Consider the following 20,289-nt stretch of genomic DNA (forward strand, 5'->3'; position numbering starts at 1 on the left):
TGTTTGAAGTGGTGCTTGTATGCTCAGAGTATCCATTCAGTCAGTGTTATAAATACATAGGTTCACGTTGCATTCCACATTCAGTCGCGTAAGTCCACAACATATGGGTACAAATTCCAGCGTGCAGAGGGGAACCTCTTGTTCACCCTGCGCCCGAAGTGACAGCAACAGTCTGCTCGATGGGGCGGCTTACTCGCAGGGAGGCGTACATAGGTTTGCAGCCCTAGTAAATGCAGACAGATGCATTCGGACGACAGAAGAAGGGAGACGCATCATCGTTTGAAAGGTCAGATGGTGTCAAATGGTCACCTGAACACCTCCTTCCCGAAACGACAACAATAACAACCCCCGACGCGAACAGCTTAGATCGCGATGGTCAACAATCCCTGCTGCGCCTTTAAAATTCCCGCTTTGCAAACGCTTCGCTTGCCTCCGGGAGCAGGCGGAGGCGTCACGATCTTGCACAGGAAGTAGACGGTCTGCAGTGGCGAGAGGGGCGGAAGGAAGCGGGCGCTGCATCGCTTGGCTTTGCACAGCTAAGCACCATCCTGCGAGAGCTGCCTCCGGACATGGGCGATGTGGTTGTTGCAATCGCTGTGCCGCCCGCCCCTTCTAGGTTCCCGGTGCGCGCGAGGGATTCGGCTCGCCTGCGACTTCTGCACCTGGAAGGGCAGGCCTGCAAAGCCTGAGCCGCTTCTGCAAAGAGATCCGCGCTCCCGCTGCATGACTGGATCTTCTCAAGACGCTTCCTGTAGGTCTGCTCCTAGTTTAGAACCCTGCATGTCTAATCAATATTATTTTTAAAAAACCCCCAAAAACAATTAAAATCCAGAGACGCTGTTCTTTTTCCATCAGAAACCTTCCTTTGCTGGTTTGGAAGATGCAAAACAGTGTCTGTAGTTCTTGTGCGCTCAAGTACTAAGCACAGTGAGCCTTCCTGTTGAGTGGACACTTTTAGGGTCGTGCTGTTAATGTTGTTTTAGCACGTGGATTTGAATTGATGCCTGGACTATTGTAGATACATGCCACAACCTGTATGTAAGTTTAGCTGGGAAGAAGCTCTGTTGAATTCAAATGAGTTTTATTTATGATTCTGCAGTAATGTGTAATGGTTACCTTTGGTTTTGCTTCTTCGAATACTTGCAGTTTCTGCCTCTGCTCCAACAACTCCCCTTTAGCATGTGTTTTGTGTGAAGTATTATATCACACAGACTCAAAATGGGTCAAGGGACCTGGGTTGTGCATAAACACACTCCTTAGAGGGTTTATTTACAATTAAGCAGGATACAAATTACAAATTCTGTTATATTGAGAGAGATCAAAGTTAGTGATATTTCTCAACTTCCCTTTGTACAGATAAAAAACATACAGTGGTTATACCATTTTACTTTCTATTCTGGCTGTGCACATAAATGATAGTGACTTGAAAAATATGAGGAAGCTTCTTTATAAACTTGGGTCATGAGAGCCAGTGTGGTGTAGTGGTTAAGAGTGGTAGATTTGTAATCTGGTGAACTGGGTTCACGTCTCCGCTCCTCCACATGCAGCTGCTGGGTGACCTTGGGCTAGTCACACTTATCTGAAGTCTCTCAGCCCCATTCACCTCACAGAGTGTTTGTTGTGGGGGAGGAAGGGAAAGGAGAATGTTAGCCGCTTTGAGACTCCTTCGGGTAGTGATAAAGCGGGATATCAAATCCAAACTCCTCCTCTTCTTCTTCTTCATGATGCACAAATGTAATAACTAAAATCCTTCAGTCAAAAGAAAGAAAGAAAAGTAATATACACAGATATAGGGATCTGCTGAATAGATAATTATTCTTATTCACAAGTTGGATGTGCAACAAAATATAGCATCATGAGATGCTTCTGAAAAAGTATTTGAAGCACTCTATTTAATACTGCCCTGTAATAGATTTCTGCAGGAAAGTATTTACTACCCAATTCCCCCCATGGAAGATGTAGGGTGGAATGGGAAAAAAATGGGTAGACATCATTAGGAGATAGGCATACGTCTTTGGAAGCAGTTTTCCAAAATATCTGTCTTCTCAGAAAACAGGCAGAGGGGAGATATGTAGTTATGCTTGATTCTGATCTATCTGTTGGACTGTTTATACACACACACACACACAGAGAGAATCACAGTATTTTAAAGCACCTGTCAGTAATAGGGGATGGAGCCCACAAATCATTCATCAGCAGGTAAATTTATCTCTCACATCTAAGCCTGCTACTGTAGGGTTCTGGAGTGGAGTGCTGCTGGAGGCCTCCCTCATTCCTTGACTGTAAACCTGCTCTGGAAGTCGTTCTTGTGAAGACCAGCTCTTCTTCACTGTCCTCTCTGGCATCTGCTCTTAAGCAGATTACTCAAGCTAATTTTGTCCCCTTAAGATTGACACAGGAGGATTGCACAGAACAGTACTGGCTTTTGTGAATATGCTGGGTCAGACATGTATGAGAAGGTCCCAAGGGTGTTGCTATGCCAGCACTTGACTTTCCCCAACCAGGAACATGGGAACTGCAGTGTTCTGACTGGGCTGAAACTTTTTTCTGGCGGAGTTTCAGAAATTTCAACCTATTTTCACACTTAGAAATGTGTACAGCTCCTGGGGATCTTGGTTGAGCTCCATGACAAGTGGTGCTCGTTTATGTTTCTGCTGTAATTAGGCCTGCAGTACAGTCCTCTCATGGGCCTCTCAACATCAGAGAATGCACATGGAAAATAACTAGGCCTGAATTATTGCCCCTCCCCCCTGCTATCTCTCTGTAAATGGAAAGTTAAACAGTGGAGATGCAACTGACAAAGGATTGTACTATGTGTGTTAGGAAGAGCTCTGCTAAATCACCCCAAAGGCCTGTCTTCCTAGTCAAGAATCCTGTTCCTCAAAGTGGCCAACCAGATACCTCCTCGAAGCCCACAAACATGGGCAAATAACCCTCTCCCACTGCCATTCACCAGCAAGTAGTAGTTGGAAGTATATACCTTCAGAACATAGAGGTTTTATTTAGCCATCAAGAGTGTTCGCCTCTCTGTGTGTGTTTGAATAATCTGTTGTTTAGCAACTTGACTTTGCTTTAGTCTGTGATGTTGATAATGCCTTGTGGTAGTGTTGTTCTTGTATGATGTGAGTCTTCGTCTTGTTGTTAGCAGTATACATAGTGTTGCCTCTACCACATCCTTCCTGTGCTGCAAGCTGTCTCTCTCAACATCTGATATGTGGAGGGCCTTGCAGTGTGCAGCTGAATGTGTTGCACCTGTACTCCTTTCAAAAGTATGACTTGCAGCATTGCATTGGCAACAAGAGCTCTTGCAGCAGACCATACCTGCTTTTCTCCTTGCACAAAAGACCTAAGTTGAAAGACCTAAGTCCTTACGTGTGATGTTTTCTGACCAGTGAGACATACTGGCTGTCCACTACTTCTAGCATGGCAATACATACCATAAGCTGAACGAACTGTTTCAAATGGGACCTTCAGCAAAATGTTGCAGTGTGTAATGCTTCCGTTGAAGATACTTCATTCCCACCTAGTTATTTGTTTCTACTCCCCAACAGTTAGCTTTCTGTGGCCGTTGAGCATACTCAGCCCTCACTTAATTGTTCTGGATGTCCCTTGCCTTTAGGGTGTCCCCCCACCATATTTTGTACACACTACTGCAAACCAAGGCTACTGATCTGCATTGGTTCCATGTGCAATGACACTCATGGCTTGAACATCAGTAATAGAATGATTTGAATTGTCTTATTTATTACATTTTTTGTCCTGCCTCTTTCATCCAAGTAGCTCAAGGTGTACATGATTCTTTTTTGCATTTTATTCTTACAACCCTGTGGGGTAGTTTAAGCTGAGAGAGATGCACCTCATCTACACTAAACATTTAAAGCACTATGATGCTATTTTAAACAGTCATGGTTTCCCCCAAAGAATTCTGGGAACTATAGTTAAGTGTGTTGAGATTTGTTGGGAGATCCCTATTTCCCCTCACAGAGCTACAATTCACAGAGAGGTGTATCATTCCCTCTTCCCAGGGAACTCAAGTAATTTTAGCTCTCTGACCAGAATAGGGGGTCTCATGGCAACTCCCAGCAACCTTAAGAAGCCACAGTTCCCATGATTCTTTGGGGGAAGCCATACTGTTAAAAGTGGTATCATAGTGCTTTAAATGTATGGTGTGTATGTGGCCTTATTGTCAAGGTTAATTTTCTAACTAGTGGTTTGTTTATTTTTTAGATAAACACATGGAAAATGGAGGACGGAAGAAGACAGTTGTAAGTACCGTATTTTTCGCTCGATAACACGCACCTGACCATAACACGCACATCGTTTTTAGAGGAGGAAAACAAGGGAAAAAACATTCTGAATGAAACAGTGGATGTATCATTTTTGTGCTTCATGCTGTGGCCACAGACATGTGATCTGATGGTGAATTTGGGGTGACCCAATGCAAAAATCCTGAGAATCCCTGTGGATCCATGCTTTGTAACCACGTTTTTGCACCATTGCAGCCCCAGGCAACAGTGGGTGTGTGATTTTGGGGGGGGGGCAGGCTGTAGCCATGGACATGCTATGTGCTCTGATGGTGAATTTGGGGCGACCCAATGCAAAGATCCTGAGGATCCATGTTTTGTAACCACGTTTTTGCACCATTGCAGCCCCAGGCAACAGTGGGTGCGTGATTTGGGGGGGGGGGCAGGCTGTAGCCATGGACATGCTATGTGATCTGATGGTGAATTTGGGGTGACTCAATGCAAAGATCCTGAGGATCCATGTGGATCCATGCTTTTTAACCACATTTTTGCACCATTGCAGCCCCAGGCAACAGTGCGTGTGTGATTTTTGGGGGGCAGGCTGTAGCCATGGACATGCTATGTGATCTGATGGTGAATTTGGGGTGACCCAATGCAAAGATCCTGAGGATCCATGTGGATCCATGCTTTTTAACCACATTTTAAGTGGGGAAGGAAGGAAAAATACAGAATGGACAAGGAGCACGAGAGGGGTGTGCAGAGAAGCAGCTGGCTAAGAATGCAGGAGAGGGGTATAACGGGAGGGAGGAAAGGAAGGCAAAAGTTTTCCCTCACCTACCCACCCAAGCCAGCCAGCTCGCGCTCTCTCTCTCTCTCTCTCTCTCTCTCTCTCTCTCTCTCTCTCTCTCCCTCCTGCATGTTTTCAGCAGCACCGGAGCACAGAGACGACACTCTGCTTTCCCCTCTGCTTGCCTGGAGGGGAGGGGCTTTCCCTGCTCTTTGTTCCGTTTGAGCAAACACAGCAAGGAAACAGAGGAGGGTGGGCAGTAAGACCCTGAGGCAGAATGCAGGAAAGCAGCCACTTCCTCTTTTCAGGTTTCCCTTCTCCGAGACGCGCGATTTGATTTTTGCCTGATTTTTTTTGCCATTTGGCTCCAGGGACCACACATTCGCTCAATAACACGCACAGACATTTCCCCTTCCTTTTTAGGAGAAAAAATCTGCGTGTTATAGAGGGAAAAATACGGTATAAGGCTTCCCAGTCCCCCAGTAAAGGCAATGTTCTTGATATTTGAGAAAGTTATAAAATGCATAGAAAGACACACCTGAATGCTGAAGTACTAGTTTAGCTTTTAATACCTTCAGTCATAAGGGATGGAAATAATTGTACTTTGTTGTTATTGTTGATTAATTCTTACTAAATATTTGGACTGGACAGATACTATGAAGGCATTTCGCCAAAAAGAACTTTTGAAATAGATGTTGGCAGCTGCCCGGATCTCTATAGCACAACAGTGGAAATCATTTATAAAGATCTGACTATATCCTTATGGTATAAAAATCTCTGGAATTTAGTTATTGCAGGAAAAAATAACATATAAGTTACAACTCTCATGGGGAAAGAAAGATCCTGATCATTTCTACTCAGTATGGTGGGATTTTATTTCAGATAGTTTAGTTTCAGATTTACAGGTACCTCTTCCGAGGCGTGCCTGGAGAAATACGGATGTTGTCATTTTAAGTAGGGTGTTATTATTTAACATAGGTTTTGTATTCTGTGCCTTTAGTTGGCTATATTATTGAATTTTTGTTATCGTTTTTCTCCATGTTTCTATAATAAATTGAAAACTAATAAAGTTTTCTTTTTGAAAAAACCCAAATCGCTTCCTCTGAAGCATCTCAGAAGTGATTCCACAATACAATAAAAACATATAAAAACAATTGCAGCTATACGAACTCTTAAAACCAGTTTCAGATCAATAGAGATACTGGTTGGGATAAAAATCTCCACATAGGAGACCTGTTAGAAGATTTGTTGCAAGTCTTCAACAGGTGCTGAAAAGACAGGAGAGACAGCAGCTGTCTGATACGTAACGGGAGTGTTTTGAAAAGGTTTAAGTGCCCCACATGTATGAACTAACACTAAAAAATCAAGTATAAAGTGGGATAGCATAGTTATCTCCATTTTACAGCTGGGGTGACAGAGGTGGTGAGAGAGCATGGCTTGTGTTAGGCTCTCAGTAGAATTTCCAGTGCAGGCCCTGAACTGGGACTCAGACCCTACCTATTGACCGTATCCCTTCGTATATTATATTTGATACATTTTGGAAGAACATACAAAATACTCAACTATCCTTTTACCACAGACTTCAGTGTAAAAAAAATCCTTGTGAAACAGTACTATACATGTGCAAAAGATTGCGAGCCTGATGTGGGAGAGCAAAATTGCTGATTTTCACTGCTCTAGTTCCAAGCTGTCACAGCAGCCTGGGATTAGGTCCATTGCTGGTGGCTGAATTGGTTTAGGATGCAGTGGCTCCTTGGTCTGCCCAGGTCTTGCCTCTCTCTCTGTCTCTGAAACACCCCATTTCATGGAGCCATGCTGGTTACTGACAGCAAAGTTTCTGCTGGTGGTAGCTTCTTCTCTATCCACAGTATCATTGGGTGCAGAGAAATCTATTCCACATCCTAAGACCCACTCCAGTGCAGTGGATCAGGGATTAAGATTGCTCTCCCTGCTCATCATGGCCTTCAGAAAACCAAACAGTGCGTTTTTTGTTTGCAACATGTGCAACTGTAAAACACTTGTGAAATATACATTCAGAAGAGGAGAGAAGTTAAAGCAAAAACACGGAAGTGACCTGTTAGTCTTTTTTAACTCTAAAAAAGTAACTTATGGATGCCAAGCTATGTACAGAAAAGTGTAGAATTTTCAGAGGTGAGAAGTTTACTTTTGCACCATTATTCACATTCTCCTTAGGGGAGGAATGCATTTCTCAGCTTTTCCTCCACTAAAGTTTTGAGCAGCACTTCTGTTTGCAAGTCTTTTGTTTGCTGACATTTAGTATTATGTATTGTTCCCCCCCCCCCACCTCTCTTACTAGATCTGCATCGAGGGGAATATTGCAAGCGGGAAGACAACATGCCTGGATTATTTTGCCAAAAATACCAGCATTGAGGTGATGTGTTTTGAGATTTCACACAAGTTTTCTGATGATGTTTGATCTTAGGTCACATCCGCACCATGCATTTGAATAACTTCTAAAGCAGATGGCTTGCTTCAAAGAATCCTGGGAATTGTCATTTAAAAGTGCTGGGAATTGTTGGTCTGTGACAGGTAAACTACAAAGGATTCTTTAGGGGCAAACATTGTACTTTAAATGTATGGTGTGTATGACCCAAGTCAGGCTCTAATCCAAAATACGTTTAATGAAGAAGGAAGCCCTGATAAGTTTCTTTGAGTTAAGCACGCTTAGGATATGGTTTCAGATTTATCCCTTAAATTTCTTTTCATTCATTCATTCATTCATAAATAAATAAATAAAATGTCAGTAGATGGGAATGCCAGTAGATGGGAACTGGTTTTCCTGGAAAGCTACACAGAGCAGGGACTAAATTGCCTTCCTCTGTACAGATGCAGCCTGTAGGCTAGCAAGTGAAATAGGCAGCTCAGTTGTCACCTAATGCAGGAGTACATTACATTCCACCCCCCCCCACCACCCATAATCTGCTGCAAACGGAGTGCAAACACAGGATCTCTTATCACATCTGAATTATGCTTTAATTGTTAAGTGATCCTGAGTATCTTGTAGAAGCAGCCCTTAAGTGGCTATGTTTAGCTTAGAGAAGAGAAGACTGAAGCTGGGACATAACAGCACTCTTCAGGGTTTTTGTTTATTTGAACCATTTATATGCTTCTTCTACAATAGCATCTAAGCATATTACAAAGTACGATACAAAAAAATACAATCCATTAAAACCATAAAGTCAAACATTAATTACAATGCCTGCTGGAATAAAAATGTCTTCAGTAGGTGCCAGAAGTTCACCAAGGGAGGGGCCTGTCTGACCTCAACCAGAAGGGAGTTCCACCAGAACTAACTGCATGGCTCCTGGTACTTCGAAGCCATGGGGGGAACACCAACAGTGACTCACCCCAATCTCCAGAAAGTACAGCGCCTGGAAGGGCTGCTGCATTAAAGAGGGAAGAGACTGTCTGAAATGAGAGGATATAATGAGCGTAGATTACAGGAGGTTAGGTTTTTGATTGAAGCTTTGTGATGGTAACAGCGGTTTGAGAATGGAACCAGTTACCCAGCAGTGGGTTCACTTCAGGCTGAATAGCCCCTGGATTTCCAGCATCAAGCAAGCAGTTGGATTAAATAGCCTACAAGGACCTTGCCAACTTTGTGATTGAATTAGGAATTTGGGGAAAGGCTGTAGCTCAGTGATAGAGCGCCTGTCACTCAAAGCATGCGGTCAAGCACAACCCCTGCGAAAAATGCTCCCATTATTAAAGCAAGTCACCCAAACCAGCTAAAACTGAAGGCAGCATCAGAAAAGAAAGAGCCAGAGCTAATAACAAATTAAGCAAAAGCAAAAATGTTTTATCATTTTTAATTTTTATAAATTTCACACTCAGGTGTTGACTGAACCAGTATCTAAATGGAGGAACGTTCGTGGTCATAACCCTCTGGTAAGCTATCTAATAGCAATAATAATACCAAAATAATGAGTTACTGTTGTTTTGTAGGCATGGTTCTGTTGTTTGAACGTAATGTGGGTTATGGTGGTGATTTGAAACAAAAATAAAGTGCAGCTGTGATCCTGCTCTCATAATGCTGCTGCCTCAGCTACCTGGTTTAGGAATGAAAATTTTGAATAGATAACGTCCCATGTCCTACCTTAATTGTTGCGCCCACTAAACAAAATGACCGTGCCATTGCTTCATCTCCTGGAGCTGCTAGTAAATATAATCCATTTGACAAGGAGATAATAAAAGGTATTATGGAGTATGATATGCCATATGTGCCTAAGGTTGCCCTACTTGGTTATCTGAAAAAAACTGATTTTGGATTCATAGGGAAGGGCTGTAGCCCAGGAGCAGAGCATCTCCTTTGCATGCACAAAGTCCCAGGTTCAGTCCTGAGAATCTCCAGAAAGGACTTGGAGAGACCCTGTCTGAAATCCTGAAGAGCCAATAGCAGCCAACAATACTGAACTTGATGGACCAGTGGTCTCGCGCTGTATATAGCAGCTTTCTATGTTCCTATGACTTGGAGCTCATTATAATCAGACATTCCACAGCAGCTCATTGGGAATCTTTAAGAGCTCCTCCCGTATAGCATTGTTATGGATCAAGATGGTTGCTTATTCTGTCCTGCCTCCTGAGCTCCTTTGGGAGGGAGGCCTGGAATATATATTTAATGAATAAATAATTAACCAAGAACTCTTTTATTTTACGAGCAAAGGAATCACAAGAAATAGATCTATCTAGAAATGGAGTTTACTTGTGAATCACTGAAATAATAATTTCCAAGGTAATATTTATATATATACCGTATCTCCAAGCTTTATTTTCTGTCAAAGGCTTCACTTTATTTTGTGATAATGCCACCAGACATTATTCTAACTATGAAAATGCAATAAAAATAGTGAGGAAAGCAACACTGCTTCTCCTTCTTTCAGGGCTTAATGTACCAAGACGCATCCCGCTGGGGGATAACGTTACAGACTTACGTGCAGCTGACTATGTTGGACCAGCATATAAAGCCAATGGTAGGTTTTGAACTACATTTGTTTCTTTTAACACTAGACCAGGAGTGGGAAACGTTTGGGCTCTGGGGCTGAATGCACATCTCAAGACCTCTTGCTTTGCCTCTTGCTGGTCCTGCTCTGTGCCTTCCTCGAGAGCTTTTGCCTGGCTGGAATGTGCCCTTGAATTGGTGGAAATGGTTCTTGCTTGCCTGGATGGAATGATGCGTAGGAGTGTAAAAACACCTGGTTTTTGCCTGGCTGGAATGCAGCCTACTGTGCAAAGGTCAGAAATTGGTCAGGAAGGCCTGGCCTGATCTCCTTTGGAAAGGCATTCCGTAAGGTGGGTGCCACCAATAAAAAGGCCCTGCTCCTGGTAATGTCTTGTTGTGGCATTTGGAACAAGATCTCATATGATATTATGTAGGAAGAAATACATGGAAGAAGGAGGACCTTAAAGTTCCTAGGTGCCAAGTCAGTTAAAACCAGCACCCTCAACAGAGTTCTTATGTTGCTCTGTAGAACGAGATGCACACCAGACTGCCTGTGGCCTAAGAGGCCCTTCTTGTATTCTGTCACTATGATCACAGGTTGGTGGGCATGAGGGATGGTGTCTTCTTAGTAGCAGCTCCTTAACTATGGAACTTCCTTCCAGGAAGAGTGTGGTTGGCCTGGCAAGCCCTTGCCTTCAAGCCCTTAAATGGACACAGACTATTCATTTGCTTCAGGTAGTTTTTTTGTTTTTAGAGTAATAAGTTGCTGTGGTCCTATAGGTTTCTTTTACTGTAAAAAAAAATTAAAATATTGGCTGGTTTTAAATAGTCATAGCATGTGTCTTAATCTTGTTCCTGATACAGCCGTTTTTCATGAATCTATGACATCCCCCCCCCATAGTATTGTATTCTGGCTTTCGTAATCCGTTTCCTGTTACAGTTTCTGTATCAATACTGTGTGGATGCCCTCCCTTGCGACATGGGGAAGGAAACGGCTAAATGTCTCTTGAAATCTCTCAATTTGCAGATTTCACCCATTAGAATGATGGAAAGGTCAATCCACAGTGCCAAATACATTTTTGTAGAAAACCTTTACCGAAGGTACAGTACCCAGTTTTTTTTTAAAAAATCTTGACTTGTGTTTGCATTTTGAAATGTTAGAACCATGCTTTTAGCTTATTCTCTTGCACTGGATATCTGAAATTTTGCTGTATTGTGTTAACTACTTCGATCCAGCATGGTGTGTTTTTTATTTGCTGATGCAGATGCCAAGTAAAGGTTAAGGTGGAAACCTGCTCCTTTTTATATTCTTGAGATTCAAGATTAATGTCATGTGCAAAATAGATTCTGAATATTTCTGATGTTCAGGCATGATTGCTGTGGTTTTATGTAGCCAAAATGATACCACCACCCACACGGAGAAGCTATGGCCGCTTCAGGGAAATGGCAAGGTTTGCAGAGGTTCATTTGTTGTTGTTTAGTCGTTTAGTCGTGTCCGACTCTTCGTGACCCCATGGACCAGAGCATGCCAGGCACTTCTGTCTTCCACTGCCTCCCGCAGTTTAGTCAAACTCATGCTGGTAGCTTCGAGAACACTATCCAACCATCTCGTCCTCTGTCGTCCCCTTCTCCTTGTGCTTTTGCATAGTCAATGAAGCAGAAGTAGATGTCTTTCTGGAACTCTCTAGCTTTCTCCATAATCCAGCGCATGTTTGCAATTCAGAGGTTCATACCAAAACATTTTACAGAAAAATCCTTTAGGGCAGAACTCCCCCCCCCTAAAAATACCCCCAGCCCAATGAGAACTGAATAGTTTCAGTGGATACTGAATGACTATTGGGGGTGGGGGTGGGGACATCAGAAAACGGGATGGTTGGCTAGAAGCCTTAGAAAGGAAGCACTCCACATTGCAGCATTTTGTTGCAGGTCCCACTAGTGTATTCTGAATAAGGATACCTGATGCAAGAACATGTGCTTCTCAGCTGGAGCCTGCCACCCACAGTGGCTACAAATGACATGCAAATTTTTGTCATTTCCTTGTGCCAAAATGTGCATGCTAGCTGCTATTGCTGCTGCCATGCTGTCATGTGACTCTGTGCTAAACAGGAATTTATATTCCTTCTTGAAAAGACCCCAGAATTAATGCATTTCTTTGGAAGGGGTAAAGGCACCTTCCTGTTAATCCACCAGGTGGCATCTGTGCTACATAGTCTCTGCTGATTTTCTGAAACGTGCTGGTTTTATTATGCAAAAATAAATCGGAAAAGTTCGGTGTTCGTCCATGGTCTGCTGCGGGGTGGGGGTGGGCGAATAACACTTGCTATTTCGTTTGCAAGTTAAAACATTCATTTGCATTGCTTTTTATATATTGGGCAGAACACGCAAGCCTGCTGACAGTCTTGTGTGAGCTTAGAGCCTACACATATTATTACTGTTTTCAAAATTGCCTTAAGAGAGTTGGCAGGGCCGGCTCTACCATTAGGCAAAGCAAGGCAGCTGCCTCAGGCAGCAGATGCCAAGGGGCAGGCAACAACCGTAAGATGTCGGAGAACAATGTTGTGAATGCCACACAGGCTCATACCTCATAAACTAGCCTACTGCCCTTGGGTGCAGTGGATGTGCTCTCCTATCATCAGAAAGATTTAACTACCTGTCCCTTTGGCTTGTGTACATTGATTTTAAGGGGATGGGGAGAGAGTTGTGCTATCTTGTCTGCCTCAGGCAGCAAAATGGTCTTGAACTGAGGAATGGCCTGTTTAGCGTTTGTGTGTTTAACTTCAGGAAAGAAGTAATGGATTTGTTGGATTCAGTGCATCAGGCTGCAATGCAGAAAGCCTAATGTGTTTTAATCTTCCTTTATGCTTGATTCAGAAGCTGCAGGTGATGCAGAATGCTGCAGTACAATAGCTGACAGGAGTGAGACCCTCTCAGCGCCTGTGCTCAGAGACCTGCACTGGTGGCTAGTTAGGGCAAGCCTGCTAGACTGCTGGCAGGGCAAGGTCAAGCCCTTAACAGCTTGGGACCAACTTACCTGAGAGATTGCTTTACCCCATATATGCCCACTGGGATTGCTTTGATCTGTGGAACTGGCAGTGTTGCAGGTGCCACAGAATGCTTGTTCTGCATTTGGAAGAACTTGACCTTTTCATGTGGCAGAACCCACCCTTTGGAACTCCCTGCCTATTGATGTCAGATTTGGCACCAGCTAAAAACATTTTTGTTTAGACAAGGCTACCTAGATATGTAGAATATTAATGTGTTTTAATCTGTGTTTAGCTTATCACTCATTTTAATTATTAATGTTTGGAATAGCTGTTTTTACTGATAATTTCATTGTTTTACTCTTTTTGTAAACCTCTTTGTTTTTTGTTTTTTAAACTATTGAGTGATAAGTTTTATGAAATAAAGAGTGAAAATCAGCATTTCAGCCAAAGAATATTTCAGGCTTTTGAAAGGGATAGAGGATGACTTAAAGATGAAGAGGATAAAAACCCTAAAATTACTCCACACCACCTCCATTTGTGGATTTTGAAACACAAATTGTGTATAGTTGCAGATAGTATTGCTTTCAGACCTGTTTGAAATCAATCCAGTGAATGTGTTTGATACACCAGTCAGCTTGTATAGAAATATTTTGGCTCGTTTGTGATTTGGTTAGAAGTCATTGCTGGTTTACAGTGAGGGTTTCCAAGGAGACAGATGCAAATTGTGTGTGCGTGTGCCTGTGTGTGTTGCCTCAGGATGGCACCATCTGTTGTATAACAGTGAAAGCTCTCTTTAAAAATATTTTTTATTTAAGTTGCACAGCTCTGTACATTTCCTCAAATATATCCATATTATGTGTTTCTTCTTTACAGTGGGAGAATGCCGGAGGTGGATTACGTGGTATTGACAGAATGGTTCGAGTGGATCATAAAGAACATGGATGTTTCAGTTGATCTGATAGGTAAAGTGCTTATGCTTTGGAAGTCCCCTCCCCCCCCGATTGTTTTCTTTGCCTCCAGGTTACTAGTTGAGCTGGCCAGATGTGGTAGCATTTTAGGCTTACCTTTTGCCATCAACCATCCTGTGGGAAGGATTCTTGGAGAGAGAAGGGCACAGGTAAACACCACCACTAAGCCTCCTCCACCTGGACCTTCCTCTCATCCCACCAGGATCCCTGTGGGGGAGGGGAGGGAGCGAGGGAGGGAAGAAGACATTAGGGCCCGATCCAGGTGAACTCTCCCTTCCCTCCCCAGCTGCCCTGTGACAAGCATTCTGACATTTTACATATTGATCTTATTCTGTTTGTGTTTGATAAAAATATAGTTTAATGCTACTTGTAAACTGCTTTGGAAGCATCTGTATTCTTGACGTTCTCTAGATTTGTAAAACACTGAAAAGCCTATTTAGACATTAAGTGATATATAAGTTAATAAATAATAATACAAGTGACTCTCAACTTGTGCGGGGATTACGTTCCAGGGGATAGTGCAGAGAGCCAAAATCCCGTGTAGTCAAAATACATTGGGTTCAATGTCAGGTGGGATTGCCAAAGTCTTTTTTTTCATGGATGCCTGCCCCATTTGTAAAAAAAATAAAATAATTATTGCCAAATGTGTAAAACTGAATGTGCACAAGTTAAATGTGTGTAAACTGTGAGATACCTGTACTAGATTTGTAAATGAAATACCGGATAGGCTGGGTGTAGGTTTTTTCCTGAACTCTAAGCCAGAAATGTAACTCATCTCCGAGCCTTCAAGAGCAGGACGGACCATTCAAAACCCCTTTCTTTTTCTTTTAAATGACAGTTTATCTACAGACCTCTCCTGAGACATGTTATGAGAGACTGAAGAGAAGATGCAGGGAAGAGGAAAAGGTTATTCCTATGGTAAGGAGGGAGTTTTTTAGCATTTTGGAATGAACTCACCCAAAGGGCCTTTAAAGGCTAACCACACCAGAACTTGACAGGGTGGAAGAAGAATGGAAAGAAAATGAAGCCTTAGTGCAAGGTGTGCGTTTTCTCTGCCAGAGGTATCAGTCTGGAAGTTTATTCCAAGTCTAATGCTCCTGTGATCTTGACAAGATTCCATAATGCCCCCTCCCTCAACTTAGCAGTTAGGCTTGGGGAAAAAGACTTCCATTGGATAAAATGAGAGGCTTTCCTCAAGCCAGATTGCTGCATGGGAGAAATCTGTGGGGATGGATGTAACTCTCTCTCTGTGTGAAAGTGTATCATTATCATCATCATCATCATCTCACCCTTCACCCCAAGGGCCTAGGCTGAGCTTCAACATTTTAAATTAAAAGACAACATTGAAAACAGTTTAGAAAACATAATAACGAAAACCCACAATCACATAAAATTGGGTAGGTCCTAAAATATATACATCCTGGGTGTCAAAAGGCCAGGGTAAAGAAATGCGTCTTCAGCATTTGCTGAAAACTGTATGATGAAATTGCCAGATGTGCCTCTGTAGAAAGGGAATTCCACAACTTAGGGGCTGCTCTAGAGAATGCCCTTTATTGCCCCCCCCACAAGCTGCTGAGTGTGGAGGAACAATCAAGATGGCTGCCTCTGCTGACTAGCACCCAAGAGTGTCTGTGGTGAAGGAGGTGGTCTTTCAGATATTTGAGGCCTGAATCGTTGAGGGCTTTGAACACCAATGCGAGCACCTTGAATTGGGCCTGGAAACAGTGCAGCTGTTTTAAAGCTGAGCTTATATGTCAACTAAAAGGAACCCCGGCCTGTTATCTGGCTGCTGCATTTTGGACCAGTTGACATTTCCGAGTCGTCTTCAAGGGGATCCCCACATAGAACACTTTGCAACAAACTAGTTTTGATGTTACCAGAGCATGGAGTACAGTGGCCAGCTTTGAGTGTGCAGGGGAGGGGGAGGGGGTTCCCCCACTTGCTTGGATGGGGAATGGATGAAGAGAGGAACACCCATTGCTGGCATGCAGCCCCTAGGAATCTAACCAGGCTGAAAAAGATTCCCCACCCATGTCCTAGAGTTTTGTGTCTACTGCATGAGGGGGGGAATTTTTTCCAGCCTGGGGGCTGCCTTCTTTCATGGGACACCTTCCAGAGGCTGCATCCATGATGGATGTTGGGTGCCGCCAGACAAACACCACTCGTCGGCCTCCATCCAAGAGGCTTATTGTACTTACAGGGACATTTCAGCCTAGAAGGGAGGGCACAGAGCAGGACTAGTGAGGAGGATGGCCTTGGCCAAATAAAGGGCTGGATAAAAAGGCCCGGAGGGCCGCATTTGGTTCCCAGACCTGAGGTTCCTCATATATTGTAAAGAAAACAAAATATTTTCTCCTTTTTTGGACAGGAATATTTAGCAGCTATTCACCAGCTCTATGAAGAGTGGCTCATTAAACAAACAATGTTCAAAGTTCCTTCCCCGGTTCTTGTAAGTATATATTAATGTTGAGTTTTTAAGCCAACCCCTTCCTCTTTTGGGGTTTAATGCCAGCACACACACCTTGCCCAGCCCAGCCCAGCCCAGCTGACCTTCCAGGGCTTTTCAAGCTTTTGACTGACTCTCCAGGAAGCTGGAGAAAATTTCATTTGATGTCTGCAGTGAGCAGTGATCTCTGCACTTTCTTAAGTCTTTAAAGCCACCCTAAATGTTAGCATCAATACAATGTTTAATGACATCACCCACAGCTTCTGAATGACACACTTCAAATGTTTGGTTTCTTTTCAAAGGTGCTTCAGGCTGACCACGACCTACAGGATATGATGGAAAAATACGAAGAGAATCAGGACCGAATATTAACCCTTTGCACCAGGCAGCATTGTGTATAGAAACAGATTTCCCTTAATGTACAGTTCTTGCTTGTAGAAACCAGTTCTAAGGAGGAGACCTGAGGAAAAAAATGTTATATGCACACCTCATTACATCCTTTCTCTGAATAATAATTATGAGGGTGTTTTTTTTGTAGGATGCAATATTGTACACTCCTTGTAATTGTAAAGTACCTTTTATGTTGAACAAGAACTTAGGGAAAAACAGGTTTTGTTATAAACTTCCATCTTCACCTGTAGTTATACACTGACAACTTCTATTATTCCAAAATGTTGCTGCTATTATAAAGCTATGTCTAAGACTGCTTTCTAAGAAGGCCTGTCTGAAATGTCCATGTATATTCAAATCTTACTCTTACTTAAAGGATTTTTTTTGTGAGTTGGGAAGAAAAATCAAGCACTGGGTGGACTTTCACACTTCTTTCAAGTTCCACTGTGGACTGTTGCGATGTCTAGATTAGCTCTAACTGTAAGAACCTTGCAAAATTTTGCAAAACCTATCACGTCTCCACTTGGATGTATATGTACAATGTATTTCCCATCTGATGATTATTTCAAGGGATAGGAAGCTGTGGTGTCACTGCTGGGTTTTTTCTCCCCTTGGCTTTTAAAGGGATGAGAGAGGCAGTTGCCATCATGCTTTGGTGCTTCTTTCTAGCTAGCACTTGGTTGTCAGAGAGGAAAGGAGGAGGGAAGGGCAAGAACTTGTCAATTACGCCTTGACTGAGATGAAGCAATGGCCGGCAGATGGCACCTGCGCTTCCGGTGGAGTTTTGTCAACATTGCCAACCTGGTTTGCAGAACCCTGCTGAATTGTGAGCATTGAGTTCTTGAAGGATGTTACATATAAATATGTCTGAGTACACCAGGCTGGATCCAAACTTAAGGTTCTGTTGATATCAATGTGCAAAGCTAGTCACGACTCACTTAAGTCCCATTGATTTCAATGGGATTTAAGTGCAACTCATCTGCGGCATCATCCTAGGCAGATCGATTTAGATGTCATTCCTATTACTGCTGGGCAAGCGTGTATAGGATGGTTGCTTTAGTCTAGATCCAGCCCTGAGAATTTTAAACTTAAAGCACGTATCTAGGGCACCATTGTGAGCCGGGCTCCACAGGTGTACTGCTTTAAGCTCTTTTGTAGATTGGTCACAATGTATGTTTTAACATGATGACAATAAATGCAGTTATTGTTTTATTTATATCCTGCCTCACCCCCCCCCCACCCCAAACTGGGACTCAAGGCAGGTTACAACAATTGAAACAAACACGGATAAAACACAGAACGCTAAAAAACATATAAAATAGTTGAAAAGTAGAATTAAAATGATATACATCTAGTAAAAAAACAGCACTGCACTATTAAAAGCCCTTTTCTTAAAAAAACAGCCTGCCGGAATAAAGCTCTTCACCTGCTGGTGGAAGGATGCCAAGGTAAGAGCCTGTCTTTTCTTTCTCGGAAAGGTGTTCCAGAATCTGGGAGCAGCTACTGAGAAGGCCCTCTTATGCATCCTCGCCAAATGTGCCAGTTAGGGTGGTGGGGCTGTGAGAGTAGGGCCTCCCCTCAGAGATCTCATGAGAGAGAATGCAGCCCTTCAGATAGCCTGGGCCTAAACTGCATACTGTGTGCAGATCTCCTATACAGTGGTATCTTGGGTTACAAACACTTTGGGTTACAGACTCCACTAACCTGGAAGTAGTACCTCGGGTTAAGAACGTTACCTCAGGATGACAATAGAAATTGTGCGCCGGCGGCGTGGTGGCTGTAGGAGACCCCATTAGCTAAAGTGGTACCTCAGGTTAAGAACGGTTTCAGGTTAAGAACGAACCTCCAGAATGAATTAAGTTCATAACCGGAGGTACCACTGTACGTATTCTGTCTTCCATTGGCAACCTAAGCCTAGTTGAAATAAGTGTGAATGTGGGTGCAAAATACTTCCAGTACAGAATATATCCCACTCGGGACACACTCCCATTGCAATGGAACAAGAGTATAAGTTGCTTTTTTTTTAATGTGTATGTTTTTGGCCAGATGGCTACCTAATCTGTGTAAACCTTTTCAAGAGTGTTTATGGAAAGTAACTGCAGGGTTTCGAAAACGCAGTGTCTCAAAAACATTTTAACATTCCTTCTACTACTTCATTAAATTTCTAGTGCTGTTTAAAGACATCTCTTGAATACTTACTTATATTAAACAGAGCAGTTTTAAAGCAGTTTGCTTAATTTATTCTCTTTGGAACACTGATTTCTGAGGTATAACGGATCTTAACTCTTAGATGAATGGGCTAGTTTTGAAATACTGGTGGAAAAAACCCACAGCAAACCCCTAGAGGAAGTGTTCTTGGGATTTGATTCAAATATACTTTTACACTTCTGAGCTGGGATAAGACTGAATAAAAATCCAAATGCCCATCAGAGGAATTTATAATTAGCTAGTTTAATGGTATTGCCAAATGACCTGATTTATGTCACATTAACCTAGAAACATTGCGGTCATGTTCCAGATTTATAAACCATAAAAGATGCAACGTTTTCCAAACATGTATAATTGTAACCAAAAGAAGACACTAGTCACCAGTCAACTTTCATCTGTTACTTGGATTGAAACGTCATCTGGGATTCGATCCTAAGAACCAGTTCACATGTGCATGTTCATTACCTGGTGACTTAGCAATGCGAATTGTCACTGACGAAATCCCCAATCTAGCCCCTTATCTGCATTCTCTTTAATTCCAACGTTGGGACTTCATATGCAATTTGCTTGCTTGCGTGTGTGTGTTTTTCAGTGGTCTTCCATACATATTAGAATGCAGTGCTATGCCAGTCACATTCATTCTGTAATGCTAAGCCCTTCCCGCTTGACAGTAGCATCTTTATTATGGAGACTGACCCCTCGTGAGAAGGGCCATAGCTCAGTGGTAGAGCATGGGCTTTGCATTCCAAAGATCCCAGGTTCAATCCCCAGCATTTCCAGGCAAGGCCGTGAGCCTTTCACAAAGCCCTGGAGAGCTGTTGCCTATCTGTGTAGGTAATACTGAGCTAGATAGACCCAACAGTCAGACACTGTCTAAGGCAGCTTCCTATGTTGCTAGATGGGAGTGCAACTGCTTATGTAGCCATGACTGGCTGTCAAGAGTTTACCTGGCAATGGTGTTGGTTGGGAGCTGCCACTTTAATTTCCCACAACATTCCAGTGTAGCATTATATCAGGGTCATTGTGGGAAATGAAAGGAGTACAGCAACTAAATTCAGCTGCTTGGAGCAGTGTTGTCAAAAAAATTAAAGGGCAGGAGTCAGCAATAAGCCCAGCCAAGGCATGGGACCCCATCAACTGCCAGGGGTTCATGCAGCTTCTAGTTCCTAAAACCTGTATGAGCTTTCTCCCATTTTTCTGTTCTCTCCAACATTCTGGGATGCATCCCTTTTGCCACTTGGAAAATACAGATAGGATTGATGTGCCTGCTTCTGATCGCCTGGCTCCACAAACCTATAGGTT

General features: G+C 42.9%; 1 protein-coding gene across 2 annotated transcripts; it reads left to right on the forward strand.

Annotated features, from left to right (window-relative positions):
• The first annotated feature begins 460 nt into the window (after nt 1-460).
• On the forward strand, nt 461-18,958 carry TK2 (thymidine kinase 2). 2 transcript variants are annotated; one of them, XM_083626591.1, is made up of 10 exons: nt 461-751; nt 4,228-4,265; nt 7,349-7,423; nt 8,887-8,940; nt 9,933-10,022; nt 11,019-11,092; nt 13,849-13,937; nt 14,782-14,861; nt 16,312-16,392; nt 16,692-18,958. In XM_083626591.1, exons 1-10 carry the CDS (start codon nt 577-579, stop codon nt 16,788-16,790), a joined length of 855 nt encoding a protein of 284 aa, XP_083482717.1. In that variant the 5' UTR covers nt 461-576; the 3' UTR covers nt 16,791-18,958. The 2 variants fall into 2 exon arrangements, with proteins under 2 accessions (XP_083482717.1, XP_083482718.1); XM_083626592.1 differs by lacking the exon at nt 16,312-16,392.
• The last annotated feature ends 1,331 nt before the right edge of the window (nt 18,959-20,289 follow it).

The sequence above is a fragment of the Podarcis filfolensis genome (genome assembly GCF_964270895.1).
Source record: "Podarcis filfolensis genome assembly, chromosome: 8".
In the NCBI taxonomy this organism is placed as follows: domain Eukaryota; kingdom Metazoa; phylum Chordata; class Lepidosauria; order Squamata; family Lacertidae; genus Podarcis; species Podarcis filfolensis.